Source organism: Fusarium solani (genome assembly GCF_023522795.1).
Source record: "Fusarium solani strain SB1 chromosome Unknown bctg00000002, whole genome shotgun sequence".
Lineage (NCBI taxonomy): Eukaryota > Fungi > Ascomycota > Sordariomycetes > Hypocreales > Nectriaceae > Fusarium > Fusarium solani.
Genome location: NW_027072155.1, coordinates 822609 through 845819, shown reverse-complemented (window position 1 = coordinate 845819; position 23211 = coordinate 822609). Strand labels below are relative to the sequence as shown.

Below are 23211 nucleotides of genomic sequence, written 5' to 3'. Positions count from 1 at the left end.
TAGGCTGTGGATAAGGGGTCAATCCACCATTTCCCTTTTGTATCCCCTCGAAATCGCCATCGAGTCCCGTAGCAACGTTTCTTATGCGATTTTGCGACAATGAACTCTCAAAAACGGTATTACAGACAGCAACCTCTTCAGGGACAATATCAGAATCAGAACCTACCATACGATTACCTCAAAAGTGGTACCAGCAGCAGTATGGCGCCTTCGTCGCTGCCGACTGACGTTCCAGCACCGAACAAACACAAGGACCTGCCCATGCTTCCCGCACAGCAAGGCGAAGCCTTCAGTGGTATGATCCTATGAACCCATATATATCCGACTGTTGACTCAAATACTTGTGGTATAAAGAGCAGAGCACCGCCACCCCTGCATTTCTGGATGAAGGTCCGAATATCACAAATGTTAGTGATACCGCATCCGAGACGTCCGATGGCAATACAAAGTACGAATGGAACACCCCAGCTGGAAAGAGAGTGATTGAGACTCCAACCAAAGCAGAGGAACAGAGGATGGAGGAAAACATAAAGAGATCCCAGGACATGGCAGCCAAGACCTCCCAAGAACGAGAAGAGAAGCGTAAGGGTTCCATAAAGTCAGGCCAATCTTGAGAAAAGATAAATGGATGGAAAAACTCTGCCGAAATTAATAATGGTGAAATGAATTCGGGTAGAGTTGGCTTTTGCGATGCTACTGAGTATGTACGTACGACAGAAATAGGGTCCGTTTCTCATTGCCTCAAGTATTAAGGACGCAAACAAGTTCTAGTTATAGGTAGCCATAAGATCTTTCACCGAGGCTCGACAAACCCGTGAATACCTTCTTAGGTTATGGGTATAGTCAGACCACCAAGTACTCCATGTCTGCCTACGAAGTAAAATTTTTAGCATTCAATGTCAACCCATCCACCTTTGCTTCTGGAACTTCATTGTTAAGGAGTTGCGATAAGCTTTCGTGTTATCGATAAGCACGATAACTGGCGGCCTATCACCCTGTGTCGAGGGTATAGGGTTGGACCTTACTACAACAGTCATTTACCAAGGTACGGTATCTACTCCATAACGGTGTCGGTGGTGGCGAAATAGCTAATTACTAAAACAGCAACCACCCCCCAGGGACACAAGGTAACTTACAGGCGAATTGATTTGAACAATAGTCTTAAATCAATCCGTTGTAAGCATCTGGACGAAAATGAGTCGCGAAGTTAAACCGCATCCATGAGGAACTAACGGTAGCAACGTCACCAATCAAGTCAGCCAAATTCATCGGAAATGGCAATCACAAGCAATGAAAACTTTGACGAATAGACATGAGATGAATAAGCTTTAGAAAATTACCATTAAATCAGGCGACAAATTCGATCCCGCGGTTGCGGCCCTCTCCGCGGCGATAACCCTTGCCGCTCATGCCGCACCCGCCTCCGATGCCGCAGATGCCGCCACAAAGACGCCGCAATCGCCGCATCCCGAGCGCCGAAGGTAAAGGATTTTGCGGCATCGTTCGGTCAAGCCCGTGTATCAGTCATTTCGTAAACGGACGAGAGGAATGATGACGGTGGAGAGAATTGGAATGGTAGGAAGTAGAAATTAAAAAGAAAATGGATTAAAAGGTGCGCGTTGAATGACACATATAACGCCGGTAGGTATACCTTCATTCTGCAACCACTCAGACTTCAAACACACACCCTCACAATCATCGTACGATTTGAACGGTTAGAATAAGCTGCCAAACGCCTTAACTAGCCTGTGAACCGCGCCTTACGTACACTGTATACAGCACGATTTTTTCCCGGTTCCAGTTTTCGCCTCTTCAGTCATCTCGTCTCATATTAAAACGTCTTGCCCTCTACCCGCGTTTTTCTCGACAATTCATCATTACACGCCAAGATACCCTACCATAACATCCACTCAACCAATTCCGCACCTTTTTTCATTCCATTCTTTGTCTCCACTTCAAGTCATCTACGCAACAAACCATCACCATGAAGATTCTCACCAAGGAAGAAGAGGAAGCCCACTACGCCGAGGTCCTCAAGGGCGGTGTCATTGGTGGTGTCTTTGGCGCGACCCTCGGTCTCGCTGGTGTTTATTTTGGCTCCAAGCGCTACGCGACCGTTCGCGGTCTTACCCTCCCCTTCAAGTCCTTCCTCATCACATCCAGTAGCACATTTGGCGCCATCGTCAACGCTGAACGGTGGAGCATTGCCCACCAAAAAGCCCAAGACCCAAGATACAGCTACAGGGACGAGGCCACCCGCGCTACGGATCTGATTCGACAAAACCAGAGTGCCTATGAGCGATTCATGGAGTACGGTCGGGAAAAGAGGTACACCATTGTTTTCGCATCATGGCTGGCTTCAATGGGTGTTGCATTCGCCATTGTGAGCCGTTCACCAATGAACACGGCCAACAAGGTTGTGCAAGCTCGTGTCTACGCGCAAGGCCTTACGCTTGCCGTGTTGATCATCTCGGCAATGTTTGAGATGAATGATCTCAAGGAGGGAAACAGCCGATTCCAGACCATCTGGGTTGTTGATCCTAACGATCCCGAGCATAAGAAGCTCATTGAGAAGAAGGTGCACAAGGAGGAGTACGAGGGTCAGGACCTCTGGAAGGGTAAGTTTTCTCTATATCATACCAAGAACAGACAACTGACCTTTTTTAGATATGGTTGCCGCCGAAGAGGCTCGATTAGCCGCCAAGAAGGCTTCTGAGCACGCTTCTTAAACACACCTGATGTCCATATCAACTCGCATGGTATATCGACTTACCAAGGCGTTCGGCATTCATTTGGATCGACTATTCTGGCTTTGAATTTTTTATGTAAACTACTGCATGGAAAAAAGCTGTTTTTGTACAGATTATATAGACTAGGTATTGAGAGAAATCTAACCCTATCAAATTCACAACATGAACCGGGCATGTGATGGACTAGGAAAAATTCTAAATGTTGTCTAGCGATGAGCTGTAAGAGCCTGACGGTCCAAAGAGGCTGATCTTGCCCTCGATCGTGTACTAGACGGTAAAATAGTAGTATATTGGTTAACCGGGGACCGACCTGCAGGATCGACTAACAAAGACTCTCATTTCATTAATTATAACCTATTATGCAACTACAAAAGCTTCATTCCATTGCTGCCTAACATAGCCATTATGCATTGCCTCCTCTGTTGAGGAGATAAAAATATCACTCGCCCCCTCATTCTCGATGAGAATAATTCCTCCCACCCGAGTTGCTTATTGAACCCTTCTGTCAGCTCCTATCTAACTGTTGTATCTGCCACATCCTTTCCATCCACGCTCATTGGACATTGTAAGGCTTGAGAGGCTTTTTTCGTCACTGAGTAACAACAGATGCGCGATGAAAGATTTCAGCGGTAACGAGATTACACACACTGACGTGTCCGGCGAAGCAGCTCAAAGGAAGGCCGTGTCAAACTTATGCTCTGACTGCCGGGGTATACTCCAAAGGCTTTTGGACCTGAGAGATGGAGAACCCAAGTGGGCTGAAGGGAAGTTCGGTCGGGGCGACAGCGAGCAAGACGACTCGGATCAAAGCGACAAGGTAGCAATGAGGATTCTTCCCGATGTCAGCACCCTCGAAAACAGGGAAAATTCGAAGATTCGCCAGTTTTCCTTGAGATGCCCGAGGACAATTCCATGCCGCACAAGTCAGTCCGCGCAGAACTACGTGCATCCTCTCTCCAGGGTTGTCTCATGTGCACCTGGCTGCTTCAATCGTTGAACTCTCGATCAAGGCTCTCCAACCATGGTCTAGCTGAAGAGTGGCTGAAGCGCCCAGCTACGATAGAACTCGACTCGTAGGAGAGCCACCTCAGCAACCGGTGCATCAACCATTACCGCCTGACCCTCAGATGCCCCGCACCGCCTCCGTCTACTGAACCTCTCCGGGCGGGCGAACTGATGACTTTCGATGTTCACGGGAAACTGGTCCGGCCTTCGGCAGCGCAGCCACGGCCGTATAAGTCTCTGAGAGGTGATGAGCTCGCATCTCTTCTCATTGATGTAATGCCTTCGTCTCCTTTACCCCAGAGTCTATTGACTGCTCTGATGGACCTGGAGCAGGAAACACCCTCTTCGGCAACTTGGAAGCTGTTTGAAATCTGGCTACACACTTGTGAGGAGGACCATCCTAAATGTAGAAGAGACGCAGCCAACCGATCATAGCAAGCCCCGGCACGCCTCATCGACGTTCAGTCCGCAGATCGGATACTACTGGTCGAAACGAGCATGCTCACCGGCGAGAAACAGACTTGTCGGTTTAAATATGCTACCCTTTCTCATTGCTGGGGCAATACTCACGAGCCGCAACTGAACAAAAGTACGGCAATGACTCTGAGGCAAGGAGTTTCCCTCCAAGAACTTCCTAGACTGTATTACGACGCTGTCATTCTCGCTCGTCATTTACAGATTCCCTATATCTGAATTGACTCGATGTGCATTATCCAGGACTCAGTGGATGACTGGCGTCGCGAGCCAGCGAAGATGGGATCTATCTACGAGGGCTCATATTTGTGCATTGCCGCGTCGGCATCTATCAACAACAGTGCCGGCTTCCTCCACAAGCACAGCGCAGACTGGCCGCAACCCTTGGTCCACGGTAATCTCGTCGTATCTGCGGACATTGACATGGCAGAAAAAAACATGAACATGTCACAGCCAAAATGGTGCAACAGAATGCGCACGCTCTCCGAATGGGCTGTGTATATGGCGCCTTTGAACCAGCGCGCATGGGTCCTTCAAGAGCGTCTATTCGCTCCGCGGATCCTCCACTGCACTGCCGATGAGTTCGTCTGGGAGTGTCGGAGAGGGATGAGGTCGGAAAGCCACCCCGTGTTGACCTGCGGGGGGAGTATGGTGAAAGATGTGTGGAGGGATATTCACCAGGCTCCTCCAGACTTGAGGCAGCCTTCACCCCTTTTGGATCGCAGGCTACTGTGTCTTGACAGATGGAGCCAGGTCGTTGGTTTCTTCACTTCACTCGGCATAACCTTCCCGCAAGATCGACTACCCGCCGTGCCTGCTGTTGCAAAGCAATTACAGCCAGTGCTGGGAAACTACGCAGCAGGCTTATGGGAGAACTTCATGCCTAGTCAGCTCCTTTGGCGCCATGCCTGTATCATCGAGTGTAAGAAAAAGCACGGCTTTCGGCAGAACCATAGCCCATCCTGGTCATGGTCGTCACTGGACTGCGAAGCAGTACTGCCGAAATACATGGACTAGAAGATTGACGACTTCCCCTGTGCTGAGAGTCGACCTTTCGACAACCCGGTAGATCTCGACGCGGCCACGCATGTCAAGATCCTGAAGGTCAATGCCAACCTCAGCGGACACGACGTGATTGGGGCAGTCAAAGGTGGGCGCATTGATCTCACCGGGCCACTATTCCCCATGTACAGAAGTGCAGCATTTGGTTATTCACCGGGTATGGAGGCCCCGCCTAGGCCTGACGAGAATTGGGGAATCAGTTGGGACTGGGATGACATTAGCAAGCATGAATTTGAGCAAGATGCATCCTTGCTTGAAGACGTGGTCGTGGATTCAAGCACACCGTTGTCTGGTACGACTCCAAGAGACAGTAGAACGCAGCTGCTGTTAACTTCTCTAGCTAGGCTGCCACCCGTCTAGAGTCTGAAGAACTACCTCCACAACCATCAAAGGCTACTGGCACTCCACTCGCCGGAATTGACCAATATGTGCTGCATGCCAGTTCTTTCAACGAGCACGCCTATCTGGGGCCGAGGAAATGGGTTCGTCTGTGGCCTTATTCTCGAGTTTGCAGGGGGTACTGTCGGTGTTTATCGACGAGTTGGCTACTTTGAATGCTCTACAGAAACGTTCGACAAACATACGAAAAGGAAGCCTGACGCGACGGCCCCACTGACAAATCAATGGCCCTCACGACTAAACTACAGCCCGGGGGAAGGATTTACAATAGCTATTGTATGACGTGTCGCATATCACCACTAGGTTCGTGCGGCTGGATATAAGACGCGGCTCATACTTTGGGGTCTTAGGTTACGGTGTTTTACGGTATCGGGTTTTGATGCCGTCATGTATTAATAACTGTGTCTTTTGCTGTTGTGGCCGATGGCTTCTTGTCATCATTGCTGGGTCATCAACGACTGGAAGCCATTTGTTGAAGCCTTCTAGGCAAGGCTCAATGTTATATGGCATGTCGTCGCACGAGGAACGTGCGACGTGGACAACCGTGTTTACGTCGAAACGAGGTCCCGACGAATCGGTGCAGCGACAGGTATCAGTCTGCATCGTGCCGATATGTGGTTGCTCTTCGCGAGCCGTTGGAGGCAGCGCCTAGCTTTCATGCTTGATGGTTCGGATCGGCCCACACCAGGCGGATGAGACGTTGTTGGGGTGATGAAGCATGAGTTTGAGAGTCACGGCCGGCTTAACCGGGACAGGAGGTGGACCACGATAGGTTAGATCCCCGTTGTGGCCCTGAGAGCCACGAGGTACCAAGACGCCCGCCCCTCCATCGTCCCACGCGGAATGGGTTCGAAGCTGTGCGGAAATTAACAGAGAATAATGCTCTTAGCTCAGCGCTTAGACCTCCTGGAGGCGCTTTAAAGTTTGGTCGCTACTAAGCGAATCCTCAGCCATGGGAAGTCGTGGCGAAAGCCATCCCGTGTCCATCGCCAACGCGAGTCATGCCAGTGGAGACATTATGAGTGAAGTCTGCCCGGCCTGGAATTGTATTTAGGGGCACTTTATGGTCATCGATTCGGCTCCTGTGAAATGAGATTACATCGACATACATGGTTGCATATTGCTGAAGAGTCATGACTATTGAAAATCGCGGGCCACAGCTCACGGCAGTCTGTGCAACTTTTATCACCACGACTGCCATTGCTGTTGCGTTGAGATGCTATGTGAGGCTACGGATCGTCCGGAACTTCGGGCTCGACGATTGGGCCATGGTCGGAGCTCTTGTAAGTATTTCTTACTGCTGTCTTTGGGTTCTTCTAATCTTTTATTCTCCAGGTCTCGTTTCTTATTCTAATTGTATTCACCCTCCTCGGCGTCCGCTACGGTACTGGACGCCACTACTGGGATCTTGAAGACAGCGATATCGTGTTGGCAATGAAAGTAAGACGACTCCAGTATGTAGTAGCGACTGGGAATTGACAGAATTTAGTTTTGGTGGCACTGCTATCTGTGGTACTGCATCACCATGATTACCTGCAAAATCTCGATTGGCCTCTTTCTTCTCCGAATTGCCGTTCGCCGAGTTGATATCTACATCATCTATAGCGCCATGACAGTCACAGTGTTGACTTGTGTCGCATTCTTCTTCATCACACTATTCCAGTGCAACCCCATCTCCTTCTTTTGGACTCGACAACAACCCGGCTCCTGCATCAACGTGGACATAATCATCACGATTACCTATATATACAGCTCGTTCACCGTCCTCTGCGACTTCACGTTTGCATTGCTGCCAATCGCCATGATCTTAAAGTTGAACATGAACAGGCGAAGCAAGATCGCCCTCATTCCCATCATGCTTATGGCATGCGTGTGCGTACTCTCTTCCCCTACTTGGAGCCTGGTGACATGGCTCACCAGCCTCTTTATAGCGCGAGCGCCGCCGTCGTTGTTCGCTTCGGCTATGTTAAGGACTTTAAGAATCCAGACTTTCTTTGTACGTACTCAAATTACAATGGTGCGCCGAGGAATCACTTTGCTAATATTGCTCTAGACGCGACACTGGATATTGCAATCTGGTCGACGGTTGAAGGAGGACTCGGCATCACAGCGGGAAGTCTGGCTACGCTCCGGCCCCTTTTCCGCATGATCGGCCCCAAGTTTGGGCTCTCGACGAGAGGACCCTCGATTCTACAAGACTCGGATCGACATGAACCAAGAGGGTTTATGGGAGACTCAGAAGGCACCAGAGGCAGAAAGAAAGACGGCGAGCTCTTTAGCTTGACAGCCTTCAAGGGACGGAATGAGTTGGGCAAAGGCATGGTGTGCGAGATTGGCAACGAAGGGGCCCAAGACATATCAATGGGGAAATATAATTCCTCATGGGTCAAGCAGGAGAAGACCCAGTCGAATGAGAGTGAGGAAGAACTCGTGGTAATTAATTAAGGGGGGAGATTTGGAGTTGGTGTACGTATTTACAATTGATCAGGGATATCAGACGATGCATTGGGTGTAATGGTAATGTCTCGGTAAATTCGGCATTCGAGATACCTGTATTCATCAAGGTTTGCCAACCGGGACCCAGTCTTGGAGATGCGACTTTTCTAATACCGGACTACTTCTGCACCGGCATGTCCCGGGAGCCCCTGACGCACGTGGTGTGGCCGCCGAAGGCTCGGTTCCGGGCTTGCTCATCCATGTCTGGAGCCGTGCCTGTGAGGCGATTTATGCCTCATGTCAGGTGCTCTCGGACCTCACGCTAGCCCGTGTAGGTCCCGCCCAGATCGATCGCATCTTCGCTAAAGAGGTCGCTTACAGAAGTTTTGTCCTAGCCTCTACGCCACACAAACAGGTTATTTAAGCCAAGCGACATCGGCACTTGTGACGGGAGAGTCTTTCTTTGAGCCCCTATCCGTATCTTCTAAGGATACGCCTCCCTCGCTAAGCGTCACTGGATTCCCCTCAGTGCTCTAGTGACCCTCTGCCATCGAGGAACATCGGGTACATCGCACACGTGATTATCGACTATTCTAGAATTAAATATTTTATATAAAATACTGCATAGAAAAAAGCTCTTTTTATATAGATTATATACACTATTAAGAGAAATCTATCACTTTTAAAGTTAAAATATATAGCATAATATAGTAGGCATAGTGATATATTAGGAAAAAGTTTATATAGTATCTAGCGATGAGCTGTAAGAGCCTGAGGGTCTAAAGAGGCTGACCATGTCCTCGATCGTGTACCAGACGGCAGGACAGCAGCTTGCGGCATCGTTGGGGAGCGTGTCACGCTCAAGTTTGACCAAGTACTACTGGCAAAGCTACTGGCTCTCGAACGCGTGGTGTCGTCCGGGTAGAGTCTGTTATTTCGATACTCCTCGGCTGGTACCAGTAACCCATTGGGGCCAGTCGTATCACTGACTGCCTCAGTGATGTAGCGCCAGGATGGAGCGCCAATAGCCTCGCCTACCGTGTATAGTATATCCTGGACCTTTTGCCTGTACAGATTTGCTGATGAAACACGGGTAGTGCGATGCGGCCCGGGGTTTGGAGCGATCCTGTCATCATTAGGGGGGTGAAGATGGTTCGCTAGCAGCATATACAGGGACGCGAGCATTGCTAGGCTGGTGCCTACTACAGGAGCCCATTGGCCTTCACGAACACGACGCATGTGAGCATATCAACTATGAAGAGGGGGTTGGGGGAGGCATACGTACCGACATTGGCCATCGGCTCAGTCTGGTACTGGACCTGAGAGCTGAAGAGGTTGATCTCGCCGACGATCAGGATTGCAAGCCCAACGCCCCCAAAAACAGGAGCCGCGAGGATCCTAAGAAAGTATCCAATCTTTTGATCCAACCAATTGCCCGTTCGTTCGGGGGACACGCTGTGGAATTCCTCCTCCAGTTGGTCTCTACCACCTTGCCCCACATCGTTACGAGACATAGCACAGCATGGATGCAGCAAGCTACTGCGAGGAGGGTCGCGGCGCCAAATGTGAGCGTGTTGGGCGCGGGGATCACGTATATGTTGTTCGCTGAGCCGCCTCTCATGGGTGAAGAGGGTCCCTCTTGAACTGAACAGATCAGGCCACAGTTGTTTCCTTCAGCGTATGGGAAATTGGAGAGGTCGGAAGAGGGAAAGGGTTTCGAGTTGCCTTGAATACAATCAGACGTTTTGATCCGGTAAAACTCGACAGCTAAGGAGAGTAGTCCTGTATAGGAACTGTCAGGGGTGGCGGATCTTTGAATTGCGGGGTGGAACTGACCGACTAGCTGGAGAAAAGTCCACATAAATATAGTGTTCCGCCCAGGATCGTTGAAGTAGGTTTGGGACATCATAACAGTGACTGGAGCAACGATAATGCCGACAGAGCAAAGCTGAAAGGCACCAAAGATGTCCATATCAACAGCATCTAGAAAAATCAGCAACTCGACAGACTCAGCCACATCGCGGGATATATCTCACAGGGATTGTGGAGTGCTGCAAGGACGATGCCATGGAAAGCAGCAACGGCCGGCAAAACCAATGCGGCGGCTAAACAAGGAGTCACGAGCCAATCTTTGCCTCTTGCAGCAAGACAAGTCGCGATGAGGACGTAGTAGCTGTGCAGTCGAGGCGCAGTACCAGTTAGCAGTTTGTCAATATTATGCTTGTCTGCGGCACAAATGTCCAGACTTACAGAATTCTAGTACCAAAGCCGTATTGGCCCGACACAGGCCAAGCACAAATTACTTGCAACGGATGGATCTCAACCGAAGCGTCAATAGGTAGTGGTGGCATGTTGAGATGCCACTTGCATGGTTCGTCTTTTCGTGGGCACTGCCGCAGCTCTCGGTGATGAAATTAGGAAAGGTTGAAAGCGGCAGTGGGACACGTGCATGACATGACAAGCAAGAGAATGGAAATAAAGCTCCTTTTCATTTTCGGTAAGAGGTCGCGTGAGCGTTCCCTCGGTGTCCATCCGTAATCTGGAGCCTGGTTTGGGCATCTGCATTTCCTGCATCGCTTAGACTCAGCTGAGTGAGCATAGCCACAGAGTTTAGTAGTTAACTGGGCGAGAGGCTGGAAAGTCTGGGGGAACACAAGCGGTCGTTGTGTAGGTTACCTACTTGACGAAGCAATAAGGAGCACTCTCTACTTCCCTCTTAAGTAGAGGTACCTATCAGGCTATCACTTGTGGCACTCGTTATGTGCCAAAGGACAGCCTGCTTTGGCTGGGACACCACTACGTGCAATTTGAGTGCTTTGATAGGGTAGACGTGCATGTAGTTAGGCATCAGCAGATGTACCATACTTAAGCGAGGCAGTTGATTTATTGCTACGAGCCGAGCCTGATTTGTCTCGAGTCAGGTACAATGAAAGCTTAGCGTTTCTTCTAATAGAGGTGAAGCGATCAATACTATCCAATATAAACGAGATGAATAAGGGTATTGCAAGCCCTTATACGAATGCGACCCCTAATACAACACCCTCGCAAACCATAGATATCTCTTAGGTACCTTAAGTATGAGAGTGTGGTGAGAATTAGCTCACCCTTAGGTAAAGAGAGGAGTGGGGTCGTACCCGGTGCGGGGCTTGCAGATCGCAGAATTTGTCGTGATAAAGAAAGACGCCACCCTCAGGAAATGGACGCATAACTATTCCCCTCAAAGTGAAACAATGTCTGGCCTGGTTGATACAAGTGCCATCGGGCAATGGCGAGCTATCGTGACCCTGATCGCCTTTGTTATCGCCAGTGAGTATGCCCTCACAGACTGGGGACTGCTTACTGACGCCTGTAGATATAATCGTGCTATTTCCGTTCCACGTTCCTCTCTACGTGCCGAGGCCTGTCGTCAGGTTGTTTCTTGGGTCACTCGTCAGGCTGCGGATAATTCCCTCACGGCTTCGCTATGAGATCCGCGAGGATGCCCATGATATATATGAATCCAACGGCGCCAACAAGGAGAGGCTTTCAAAGCATTTTGTGCGCTTCAAGTTCCCTCTTAATTTCATCACTGCTCCATTGATCGCCGACCTTTTCCTACTGGCCATTTCAGCGATAGGTCGTCAGGAAGTCCACGATGGTACCATTGGCGCCGACAACATCGAGCCTCTTGATATCATGATCTTCTTCATCACTCTGGCTTACATAGCTATTTCTATTGATGCCTCCGGTCTCATTCGATGGCTCGCTTTCAAGGTGCTACAATGGGGCGGCAAGATTGGCCACAAGCTCTTCTTCTATCTCTACACCTTCTTCTTCGTTCTAGGCAGTTTTGTCGGCAACGATCCCATCATCTTGTCGGGGACGGCGTTTCTCGCCTACATGACGCGTGCCTCCAAGAACATCGAAAATCCTAGAGCATGGATTCATACACAGTTCGCCGTCGCCAATATCGCGTCCGCCATTCTTGTCTCTTCGAATCCGACCAACCTGGTCCTTGCCGGAGCCTTCAAGATCAAGTTTATCGAATACACTGCCAACATGATCGTCCCAGTCATCGTCACGGGCATTGTTTTGTTTCCATTCCTTCTCTACGTTGTCTTTGCGGACGAGTCCCTTATCCCATCTTCAATCGAGATGCACACACTGCCGAACGGGGTTGGAACCGGAGACCCTGTTAACCCGAACATTCCATACGTGCGTCGTCAAGCAGAAGAGCGGGGCAACACGGGGGAGGGTGGCCAGCCGGGTGTTCCTCTCGAAGAGATCATGAATCCATTCTTGGACAAAAAGGGTGCAACGTTTGGCGCCGTCATCATGGCCGCCACCCTCATCACCCTCCTCGCGATCAACGCCGCAAGTGCCAAGAACAACCAGCATCATGTCTTTTGGGTCACCTTGCCCGCAGCGTTTGTCATGTTGTGCTGGGACCTTGCTTTCGGGTGGTATCATCGAGAAGAGACGCGCCGGACAGCAGCCAATTATCGGGGGATGATTGAGCGTGCACGGCAAGAGAGAAGAACCGAAGAAGCAGCCGCAGCCAGTAGACAGTCCACGATCAACGATGCCACGGCAAGCAGTCATCCCTCAAGGGGCACGGAGACAGCTGAGGGCATTACTCTTGTGGACCTATCGGCTGAGAATACTCCGGATGCGCCATGCCCGGCTCCTAAGGTGCTTCTATCTGGAACTGGTGACAATAGTCCTGTCACGATATCGGGATCCCCCCAGTCACCGATACCAGCGGCTAAGCGTCATGCTAAGAATCCCTCATCCGGTGGATCAAGCAATCCCGGATCTGAGCCCTTGTCACAACTGCCGGGTCCCATGAAGATGGTCCACGATGAATCCTGGCAGATCGGTTCACAACAAGAAGAGGAACGGCCTAACTTGTTGTCATACTCGTCTACCGCGCACGAGTGGCTTCAAGAAACATTCCCTACTGTCATGGCAGTCATGTCACACCTACCGTTTGCCCTGGTTCCCTTTGCCTTCGCCATGTTTGTTCTCGTTCAAGCCTTGGTCAGTACTGGGTGGGTAGAACTTTTTTCAGTAGGTTGGTACCACTGGTCAAATAAGACTGGCACGGTTGGTAGCATTGGAGGAATGGGATTCATATCTGTGATCCTATGCAATGTAAGCTTCTGGTAGAAGATTCATTCGAGCGTTGACTGACGCAAATAGTTTTCGGGGACCAACATCGGCACCACCATTCTCCTATCCCGCATCATCCAGGCATGGCAGAAGATCCATGAACGAAATGGGACCGCCATTAGTGACAGAACCTTCTGGGCCACCGTTTATAGCATGGCTCTCGGCGTCAACTACGGAGCTTTCAGCACAGCCTTTAGCGCATCGTTGGCTGGCCTTCTCTGGCGGGACATCCTCGCTCGGAAGCACATACATGTCCAGAACCATGAGTTTGCGCGTGTTAACTTTCCCATCATCGCGATCTCCATGACCGTGGGGTGTCTTGTGCTGGTTGGGGAAATCTACATCACGAGGGACAGTTCCCCATACGACCCGGGATAAGAATAGCACATTGGCTTGAAGTTTAATTTTTAATGAACCGACGTCTTTTGACACTGGCGATAACTTGAACTTAGTTTTGACGATGTGGCTAACTTAATCTTGACGACGTCTTCTCTTTGGCATTAGCGACGTCTCCTCTCCAGATAGATCTCGCTGGCTATAAAACGACCTCTCCATCCATCCAAATCCGCGCACTCCTTCATAAGACATCATCTATACCGGCATGCCTCTTGTCGTGAGCAGCAACCAGGGCATCTTCAACCCTCCGGCTGGGTCCAAGGCGACCGGCACCTTTCGGCATTTCGGACGGCTACCTCTTGAGCTCCGATGGACGATATGGGAGCTTGAACTCAAACATGAGCGTCTACTGCACGTCGAGGCTGATCCTCTCGAGCTTCCAGCCGATGATGACTCTGATTCTGAGATCTCCAACCGCACTGGGAGAACTTACGAAATCATGACTGAGTTTCAGCCGATAAGCAAGCTTGCCCGTGTCAATTCCGAATCTCGAGCGGTCGCATCTTGCTTCTACAGGGTTCAGCTGCCCTGTGTATATCGCTGGAAGGGCAAGGAGGATACGAATGGCGTCTTTTACTTCAATCCCGAGCTGGATACTTTGGAAATCCGATGCAAAGCCTTTTCCAACTTTGCGCAGGACCTTTGGGTTCATGATACACGGCATGTTGGCCTCGTTAAGCTCGCTTTGAGCTCGAGGCACTTCAGCCCCGGATCAAGCAGTGATCTTTCTCTTCTCCAAAAAATCATGCCTCGACTTAAGCGCGTCGTGTTCCTATACCTCGGTGGAGTTGAACGCATGTTCCTGGGTGAGTCATCACTTACGTCTATATAAACTGCCAAGCTAACAGGGGACGGTAGGGGAACCAAGGACTACCAACTACATGGACAAAGCCGAGGTTTATTGTTCTCGCCCCATTATGCCAGCTATTACAAAGTTTGATCGTCTGCCGTATGATCCAAGATTGCATATCAAAACCTCCCTCAAAAACGTGTATCTGGATTGCCCCGAACCGCGCAGGTTGGTTCATAGCTGGTTTAGGCTGATGACAAGGTGCAATGTCAAGCACGATCACGAGGTTGACTACCGCTTTCTGGTGGCCTTCGGGGACGCCTTTGCCGTCTCTACACCATAGAAACTCAGTTTGCCGTCGACGAAGGATGGAGAGGACGGAGATGGAGGCCAAAGGGATATGAACTCAACCCGGAAATAACCAACAGAGACGCCGCTATCAGTTGGGTTCAAAGGAAAGACTAGACATGGAGAGAAACAGTGCGAGAGATCCGCGAGAAAGAGGAGGGGGAAGAAAAAAAGAGGAAGAGGAGCAAGAGGAGGAAGGGGACGAAGAGTTGATTGGGGGTAGTTTTCAAGAGCTCGAGCTGCCGCTTCGGCCAGCCATAGGATTCTGGTTTTTCCCAATCGAGGCCCTTGGTCCTTTGCCGGACATTACCAAGGAGATCCCCTTGTGGAGGGTTCCGGTACCAGGTTGGAAATCACACCGAAAGATAGATCTATCGCGGTACAAACCCCAGCTTTGTCTCTCATATCTTCCGTGATATCCAGTGAGTTCACATGGCATTGTCGGGTACCCCTGGCCTTAAGGAAGTTAGGAGGACATCAAGTTTCTAAAATGAAGAGCTAGTAATATTTGCGTTCTACGAAAAAAAGATAGATGATGTATTCTAGGAATACATTGGCCTTGGAGGCTCTGCAGGCCTGTGTTTCAGACTCAAGTGTTTGGGTTTCGGGGTATCATTCTTGGCTAAATACAACGTGTAAAACAAAATCTTGACATGACCCTCAGAGGCCTCTACTGAGAAGTAGTGACTGGTGCCTTTGGCGCTTCTTGTCTGAAGATTGCTGGAACTTCTGAAGGGGCATCAACGTCGTTGACCCATGGCGTCTGTCCTGCATTGCATCGTTCGACGAGCTCGTGAAGCACTTTGGAAATCTTGGAAGCTTCGAGGCGACTTTGTGGGTTGATCAAGAGTAACTTCGAATCAACGAGATTGATGAGTTCTTCCAACGCAGTACCTGTAACCCGCGCATCCCCACGAAGCAGCTTGATGACCTCGTCGACCTTCGGATGTCTTTCCATCTTCTCCCACCACTCCGTTCTTCGGCTTTTAGAGGCGGGATCGGAATTCTTGGAACGATAGAAGCTATTCCACAGTGAATCCCGTGACGAGTGGAAACCGTCAAGTGCGCGCAGATCGTAGAGTAGCCAGATCACGAATTCCAAGATGACGCACCCCAACGACCAGCAGTCGTACTTGCGCGACCTCGGTGCATTGATCGGACCACTAGCTTCTGGACCTTCATAAGCTCGGGTCGACGCAGTCGTGACCGTCTCCTTCTGGCGTTGATCTGTTGCCTTTTTGTGCACTCTGGATACCCCCAGGTCGGCGATCTTGAGGATACCCCCATCATTCTCGAAATGGAGTATGTTGGATGGCTTGAGGTCTCCGTGACGGCAGTTCACGGCGTGGAGGTCTCTCAAGCCGGATGCGAGCCCAGCCAACTGTGTGATGGACCAAACGAAAATGGGCAGTTCTCGGTCATGTTTGCTTTTCCAGAATTGGTTGAGATCTCCGTGTTCAGCCCATGGGAAGATGATGCAATGAATTCCCTCACAAGTAGCCAGATGTTTGATGAGGTGGTTATTTTCGATGTGCTTGATCTTGTCCAGATTTCCTTTCTCTTGTTGGTAAGTCTCGTCGCTCTGAGATTTGGGGGCCTGAGGAAAATGTTCGTCAGGGAAATGTTTGACCGCAATGCGACGTGGCTTCACTCCCTCCTCCTTGGATTTGATGTTAGGGAGCGTCAAGTAACTCAATGATATGAATACTTACCCGTGAGAGAATCTCAGCAGAGAATACCCGGCTGAATTCTGTTTTCCCCTGTTCTCACAGTTGGACAACTCGAGGGCGCATTTATCATCCATCTTGATATCAATGGAATAACCGTCTTTGAGGTTCAAGATGGAGGCCAGGACTATCCACTGCTTTTCTTGGAATAAATTTATCACAGCTTCTTCCCAGCCTGGAAACATGACAGGTTTTCTGTGGCGGGTTTGCAAAGCAGGGTTTTTGGCGAGGGGGAGGTCATCATCCGTGAGGGCATTCGCAATGAGAGCCTTAAGGGACCTCTCATTGAGTTGGCCAATGATAGCGAGCACAGCAATCAGTTTTCTGGCCTGTAGGAGTTTGGACTCGACGCCGCGGTTGAAGAACAGCAAGCGCAGCCAGCTCCAGGTCGACCGAAGGTCAGACTTGACTCTGGGCAGCGTTACGATCTCTAGGAGCGTCTGCTCGGGGATGTAGTAATTGTCCGTGACGATGCACTTGCGCGTTGCGTCCTTGAGATCCTGGAACAAGGATGGATGGGTTTGTGTCGAGACTGGCATATTCGTGATTTGATTGGATAAAGACAATTGTAGGTGTGTGTGGAGGAAATTGAACTGCTCAGAAATCAATAGCAATGAACAGGATTGGCTTCGAGTTGTGATGAGGCCAGACTCTGCCGAGCTGCATGCGAGTGGAATGATATTGAAGTGTTTGTGTATGATGGCAGTGGAAGATTAACACGCAAGCACAGTTTCATCCACGGCAAATACTGTCCCCCGGAGGTCTGGGGGGCCTCAAATGACAGGAAGGCAGCCTTACTTTCAACTCAAGATGGTGGTGTGATGACAGGCAGCTGTGCCAAGTCTTGGCCGGTGAGGCATATTTGCAGATATGCGCGAACCAGGCCTCCCCAGATGCGGCCTTTCCAGATTTGAGGCCCCCCAATGGCTTGGAATTGGGCCGCTTTTTCAATGTCAGCTTCTGAATGGGGATGCTCAGTAGACGTGTCGAACCCATCGAGGTAAAATCTCAAGGCTGAACGATCCACTGATCTAGATCTTGTAATTCCTGGCAGGCACCTGGTCATTGTGCTAGTGGATACAAATATGCCGAACTCGTGGGGCGCTCTGCGAAAACTTATGTGTACCTACAGTAGACTAGAATCCAGGAACCGGGTCGCTGGCTAAGTCCACTGATTGCTGTGCGTCATGTCTCAAACGGGTGCGGCTTGATGAGTGCCCATCCGTAAATCATCAGTCCAACATGCCAAGATAGATTGGGGATGTTGTAGTCTATGTCATCAAGCTACCGACTAAGACAGGCAGAAAGGACGACTTGATAACTTTCTAGGCTGAACGGGGACAAGAGCAGAGTGGAAGCTGTAAGCGAGACCCCGAGGCTGCACTTTGGAGCTGAGCTGTTTCTTATCAGGGTGTGAGTGGATGGAATCAGACCATATCTGTCACGAGAGTTGCGATATGCAAGCCACCAGAGTTGACGGTGACGTTGGTTGTATCGGCTGAATTCGTCGTCCTGCCCACTCATTGGACTTTGCCACACCCTCCAATGTGATTCAACCCAAAAACTCGCAGGAGACGAGCAAATGCCAACCCAAGCGCACCCTCCATGGCGGCCTTCGGGGTGGCAGCTTTCGCCCTGTTTACTAGCAAGTGCCAAGAACAAATCCCAAAATGGACATCCGACACACCTCATGCTTTGACCGGCCATGCCCGACATCATACATAAGAAACGAGACACTATGACAGACACCATAGCCTGTTTTCCTCAATGATGATCAAGGGGGGATAATAAAAATTTGTAAAAAAAAAAAAAAAAAAAAAAAGAAACAGGGTGTATATCATTACGCTTCTTAGGATAAGTTTGTGATTTTACTAGATTTTATATAGTTTATTCGATGATAGTTACATCGTCATCTTTGCCTTTTTTGCGGATTGCTGGATGTAACCTCTGCTGATCTTCTTGAGCATGCAGTCATCCTGAGAAGACTGCAGGTCGGTACACCCATTGAAGATTTGGATTGGGCGTTGCAATAAGAATGCGTGTTGCCTCCCTGCAAGATGAGGTGTCAATGCCACCTGTACCGCTTATCATTTGGCCATGGCGCGCATGTTGAGGCTCTGCTGTTGCTTTCACATCGGCTCGGGGAGAAGAGACCCTCCACCATTGCCGAGTCCTTTACAACACAAGAGACATATGGCAGAAGTGTCTCAGGGAAGAACGAAGTTCAACATTTTGAAGAGTCTATTTCTCCTGTTTCACCTGAATCGACATCTCAGCCCAGTTACTTGACACGCATATCATCACGCATCCGTCTCTCAGCGCAGTTTGTGTCATTCATGATGGCCACGGAAGAGAAAATGATCGCATCTCTCAAAGAGAGGATTTGGGGAAACATGGTGCACGAAAAAGATCACATTCATCGTTTCTTTCCCGAGTCCGGCTGGGAAGGACTGCTGCAACGTAACGAAGTCAAAGCCACTCTGAAGAAATGCCAGAAGGGTCCACCACCACCAAACCTAGTCGACTTCATTCTGAACAAGGCTTCCAAGATCTTTGCCATCCTCATCGCCATGAGACAACCAGAAAGTATCCTCACATTCTACAAGAATGACTTTGGGCAGGAAAACCTCCCCGTCGAGTCGGGGTGTGTTGAGCAGATGCTCAAGGGGGATGGGTGGGAGAGTGATAGCATCTCAGACTTTTGTGACAAGCAGTGGTGGTTCACGTCGCCGACATTCACCAAAGACAAGTTCAGATATGACTTTGTCAAGTGCTGTCACCTGCCATTCACCACGGCTGACAAAGGAAGAAGTCTCGGGGCTTCAAACTACAGCACTGTCGAGGAGAGGAGCATTCACGTCGACCATATCGAGCTTTTAGCGAGTCAGGTATGTGATTGAAATCGATGCCCTAAGATAAAACTTTTTCTGATGAGAAATAAGAATCCTGCAAAGGATAGGTCTGGAAACCCACGCGTCGCCGTCAAAACGCTTCTCAGCTTGGAGCAAGACCCAGCCGACCGAGAAGCCAAGGTGCTTGAGATGATGAGAGAGCTCGAAACCGACCACATGGTCAAAGCAATAGCCTACTATACATACGACGACAAGCATCACTTCATGTTCCCCTGGGCAGAACATGGTAATCTCTGGGAGTTCTGGACCAAGGGCCTAGGCCCCAGCCTGGAGAAGCCCTATGTCATCTGGATGTTCAAGCAGCTCAAAGGGCTAGCCGATGCCATCGAGCGGTTGCACGATCAAAAGACCTGTCGTCACGGAGATCTGAAACCCGAAAACATTCTATGCTTTTCTCAAGACACCAGCGACGGCAGTTCAACTCCTGGGGTAAGAATGGTTATTACTGACGTTGGATTAGCCAAGGACCACGCAGAACGGACACGGTTCCGACAGGCCACAAATACCAAGGTCTCAACTAAAAGGTACTCAGCCCCAGAGATGGATGTCTATCCCGACGCACCACTTTCCAGACGTTTCGATATTTGGAGCATGGGCTGCATTCTCCTCGAGTTTGTGATATGGATTCTCTACGGCGGAGAAGAGCTTATTCAATGCACTGAAACCCTTATTATCGCCTTTTACAAGGTGAAGAGGGACGAAGGTGAAAGGGTCATCTCGGTTGGAATCGAACCGACCGTTCAGGGATGGATGAAATCCATCCGCAAGGACTGGCGATGTGCCAGCGGGACTGCTCTTGAACGACTTCTTAATCTCATCACCGACAAGCTCTTGGTTGTTAACGTCCAGGACCCCATCGATTCACCCGTTTTGATCGAACCATTCGAGCAATCGAAACCTCGCGCCTACGCTAGAGGGATGAGAGAGGGGTTGGAAGGCATTCTCACGGACTTGGAAACAGGTAAAATCAACGCTATCGGGGAGAGGCCGTCGATCGACGCACCGGAGCGCCAAGGACCGTCTCATTTCGCGTCGATAACCCAAGGTGGGCTGCTCGCACCAGGGCGCTACCGTACTCGGGTAAGATCCCTAATGTTCAAACTTCAACGAGCGAACATGGCCATATGCTAACAGAAAGTTGCCTTGTGAAGAACGTGCGTGTTCAACAGCAATACACTTCGCAAGTTGCTGGTAGCTAACCTGGGATCTTTAATCGGAAAGGAAGTAAGTCGATTTTCCCCATTGAGTTGTTTGGTGTTAACTCGATGCTAAATCTATGGTTTACAGTATGTGAGCAATCTTGCGCTAATCAGGCCGAAATGATGACAACAGGGCAAGCTAACGGATCATGCTGCCAATTAGACAGTGCGTTGATTAATCTACTTTGATTTACGTTCGAAAATAATGTGTGCTCATTCGTTTCTTCCGTACCTAGTTTGTGAGCTCCTTCTGAGCCCGAGAGCCCCTCTGCTACTGGAACTTTGGTCTGACCTCTTTCATAGACCGTATGTGTGGGCCTAAGTTCCAAGAAGCTTCAGTCATCCTGTCAGTTGATTACCAAAATCAGGATGAAACTGACACATCGACTCCTTTAGCCTGTGAGTGACCCACTGATCTCAAACCAACAGCATGTCTGTCATCCGTCCGGCTTGGCTAAGTGTCCTTAGCTCACCGACAACTGGATTTACACCCCCGACGATGCTTTCGACGTTTCCTTTCTTGATTCTTTGGTCTTGGCTCCTGTTATTCTGCAGGTGGACCGGCCTGCACTTTGTCGCCGGTGTAGCAGTCTCTCTCTTTGGTCCACTGAGTGCCACTTCACGGATTCTCGAAGCGGTCTTGATGCCAAAGCCCAGAAAGAGCACTGTCAACTCTGCAAGCTTCTGTCTTACTGTATTAGAGACCAGCCATTCTCTCTGAGAGATCCGGTCCATTTTGCTCGCGCGGGGTCGTACCTCACAGTTGATGATGGTCAAGGACAACCTGTCCTTAATCTCTGCACTGTACCAGGTTCGTGTTTTGACCCTCGTTTTCTACATGGGTTCGTTGAGGGCTTACTTCGAGTAGGGTCCAGAGTCAAGCCATTGAAGAACGTTCAAACTGGTTTCTCCTCGCTCCCAGAGGCTGGGAGCGAGGCTCACCTTAGAGTGTTGAGTGAGTGGATTCGCAGTTGCGACAGCACCCATCACTGCGTGCCCAAGCAACGCGATTTCATACCATCACGGCTTCTTCACATCAGCCGTCTGGACTCTGGTGTAGTGAGACTGGTGGAGAAAGATGGCGGACTGAACCAGCCCGTCAAATACGTGGCCTTGTCTCATCGCTGGGGTTCACCTGACCAGAACGGACGATTTTGCACCACATCTGCCAACATCCAGGGGCTGAAGGATGGCTTCGAAACATCGAATCTCCCGAAGACCTTTCGTGATGCCGTTTCTGTGACCCAGGGGCTCGGACTAGAGTACCTATGGATCGACTCTGCCTGCATCGTCCAGGATAACGCTGAAGACTGGCACATCGAATCCAAGCTCATGGAGCAGGTCTTTAGCTCAGCATACTGCACTCTTGCTGCAAGCTGCGCCTCTGGGACAAATGACGGATTTCTCAAGGCGCGACCTGAGAGACGATGCATCCCAATGGGATTCGGCGACACGACATACTACGCGTGCGAGAATATCGACAACTTCGGCACCCATGTCGATCAGAGTGAGCTCAACCAGAGAGGTTGGGTCATGCAGGAGAGAGCTTTATCACGACGGACGATCTATTTTGTGGAGAATCAGTCCTACTGGGAATGTGGTGGCGGCGTCCGATGCGAGACAATGACCAAGATGAACAAGTATGCACTCGAAGCACAGTCGCTCTGTCCCATTCCTGACCCGAGATCGCAGTCGCAAAGCCTCATTCCTTGGTGATGCCAACTTTCCCCACTCGGCCGAGAAGTACGTCAAGGGGTTGAAGATTGAGTTCTTCCAGGATCTCTATGTTCGCTACTCCAAGTTGGCACTCTCGTTCGCCTTTGATCGGCCAATCGCCATCAGAGGTCTCGAGAATAGGCTTCTCAACACTTTCAACACCACTGGAGGGTACGGAGTATTGGACCGCTACTTTCATCGGTCCTTGCTCTGGAAGCGTGGTGGAGAGACATTGCACCGTATTACAAACACGCGTGGCGAGCCTGCTCCTTCTTGGTCATGGATGGCCTATGACGGGGCCATTGACTACGTGTCTGCTCCTGGTGGAAAGGTTTCGTGGTTCAGCAACATTAAGTCTCCCTTTTCTCGAACCCCAAATGAGTCGAGCCATTACGAAGATAAAACTCTTGCACTGAAGGCACCAGTTCGGAGCGTCATCAACAACCCTCCCGACGAGTCCATCTTCCTTGACGAGCCAGCCCGAGTCTTGACACAGCCTATGGAGTGTGTTGTGTTGGGTAGCGGCAGTCAAAGCTCTACGGGAGACTGTCAGAGACATTGGGTCATTTTGGTCAATTGTATCTCCAATGCTGATGGCTCTGGTAGCGAAGTATATGAGAGGGTTGGAGTTGCTGTGCTTGAAGCACACCATCTTGATTTTCAAGTCCTGGAAAGAGAGATTAGGGTCCAATGATGATTTAGCTGGCCTTTCCCTTATCTCATTCGCTGTATGGGTATGGAGAGGGAAGGTGGTTTCATAGTGTATGTAGGAAATGCCGCTTTTGGACTTGTAACGCTTGGTCAAAACGCCCAGAGATCCAAGAAGGCGGTAGGACCATATGTGCT

General features: G+C 50.1%; 9 protein-coding genes across 9 annotated transcripts; 7 read left to right on the top strand and 2 right to left on the bottom strand.

Moving 5' to 3' along the window:
• Positions 1-99: 99 nt before the first annotated feature.
• On the top strand, positions 100-1485 carry MRS44_004241 (uncharacterized protein; the record flags this gene model as incomplete). Its single annotated transcript, XM_065622122.1, has 4 exons — positions 100-295; positions 355-582; positions 677-700; positions 1352-1485. 4 exons carry the CDS (start codon positions 100-102, stop codon positions 1483-1485), a joined length of 582 nt encoding a protein of 193 aa, XP_065478194.1.
• A 499-nt stretch (positions 1486-1984) lies between these two features.
• Positions 1985-2729, top strand: MRS44_004240 (uncharacterized protein; the record flags this gene model as incomplete). Its single annotated transcript, XM_046277698.2, has 2 exons — positions 1985-2618; positions 2668-2729. 2 exons carry the CDS (start codon positions 1985-1987, stop codon positions 2727-2729), a joined length of 696 nt encoding a protein of 231 aa, XP_046125704.2.
• Positions 2730-3363: 634 nt separating this feature from the next.
• On the top strand, positions 3364-5651 carry MRS44_004239 (uncharacterized protein; the record flags this gene model as incomplete). Its single annotated transcript, XM_065622121.1, has 6 exons — positions 3364-3567; positions 3612-3823; positions 3878-4140; positions 4480-5151; positions 5299-5583; positions 5632-5651. The coding sequence occupies 6 exons, from the start codon at positions 3364-3366 to the stop codon at positions 5649-5651; spliced, it is 1656 nt and encodes a 551-aa protein (XP_065478193.1).
• A 1172-nt stretch (positions 5652-6823) lies between these two features.
• MRS44_004238 (uncharacterized protein) lies at positions 6824-8135 on the top strand (the record flags this gene model as incomplete). The annotated part of the gene is made up of 5 exons (XM_046282745.2): positions 6824-6973; positions 7026-7130; positions 7180-7562; positions 7622-7686; positions 7744-8135. 5 exons carry the CDS (start codon positions 6824-6826, stop codon positions 8133-8135), a joined length of 1095 nt encoding a protein of 364 aa, XP_046125702.2.
• Positions 8136-8876: 741 nt separating this feature from the next.
• Positions 8877-10477, bottom strand: MRS44_004237 (uncharacterized protein; the record flags this gene model as incomplete). Its single annotated transcript, XM_065622120.1, has 5 exons — positions 8877-9346; positions 9412-9524; positions 9581-10109; positions 10163-10299; positions 10377-10477. 5 exons carry the CDS (start codon positions 10475-10477, stop codon positions 8877-8879), a joined length of 1350 nt encoding a protein of 449 aa, XP_065478192.1.
• An 879-nt stretch (positions 10478-11356) lies between these two features.
• Positions 11357-13655, top strand: MRS44_004236 (uncharacterized protein; the record flags this gene model as incomplete). The annotated part of the gene is made up of 4 exons (XM_065622119.1): positions 11357-11432; positions 11479-13156; positions 13220-13259; positions 13308-13655. 4 exons carry the CDS (start codon positions 11357-11359, stop codon positions 13653-13655), a joined length of 2142 nt encoding a protein of 713 aa, XP_065478191.1.
• Positions 13656-13878: 223 nt separating this feature from the next.
• On the top strand, positions 13879-14505 carry MRS44_004235 (uncharacterized protein; the record flags this gene model as incomplete). Its single annotated transcript, XM_065622118.1, has 1 exon — positions 13879-14505. The coding sequence occupies one exon, from the start codon at positions 13879-13881 to the stop codon at positions 14503-14505; it is 627 nt and encodes a 208-aa protein (XP_065478190.1).
• Positions 14506-15481: 976 nt separating this feature from the next.
• MRS44_004234 (uncharacterized protein) lies at positions 15482-17077 on the bottom strand (the record flags this gene model as incomplete). The annotated part of the gene is made up of 3 exons (XM_065622117.1): positions 15482-16471; positions 16524-16561; positions 16636-17077. 3 exons carry the CDS (start codon positions 17075-17077, stop codon positions 15482-15484), a joined length of 1470 nt encoding a protein of 489 aa, XP_065478189.1.
• Positions 17078-18595: 1518 nt separating this feature from the next.
• On the top strand, positions 18596-23059 carry MRS44_004233 (uncharacterized protein; the record flags this gene model as incomplete). The annotated part of the gene is made up of 4 exons (XM_065622116.1): positions 18596-19426; positions 19481-20530; positions 21118-22289; positions 22342-23059. 4 exons carry the CDS (start codon positions 18596-18598, stop codon positions 23057-23059), a joined length of 3771 nt encoding a protein of 1256 aa, XP_065478188.1.
• Positions 23060-23211: the final 152 nt, after the last annotated feature.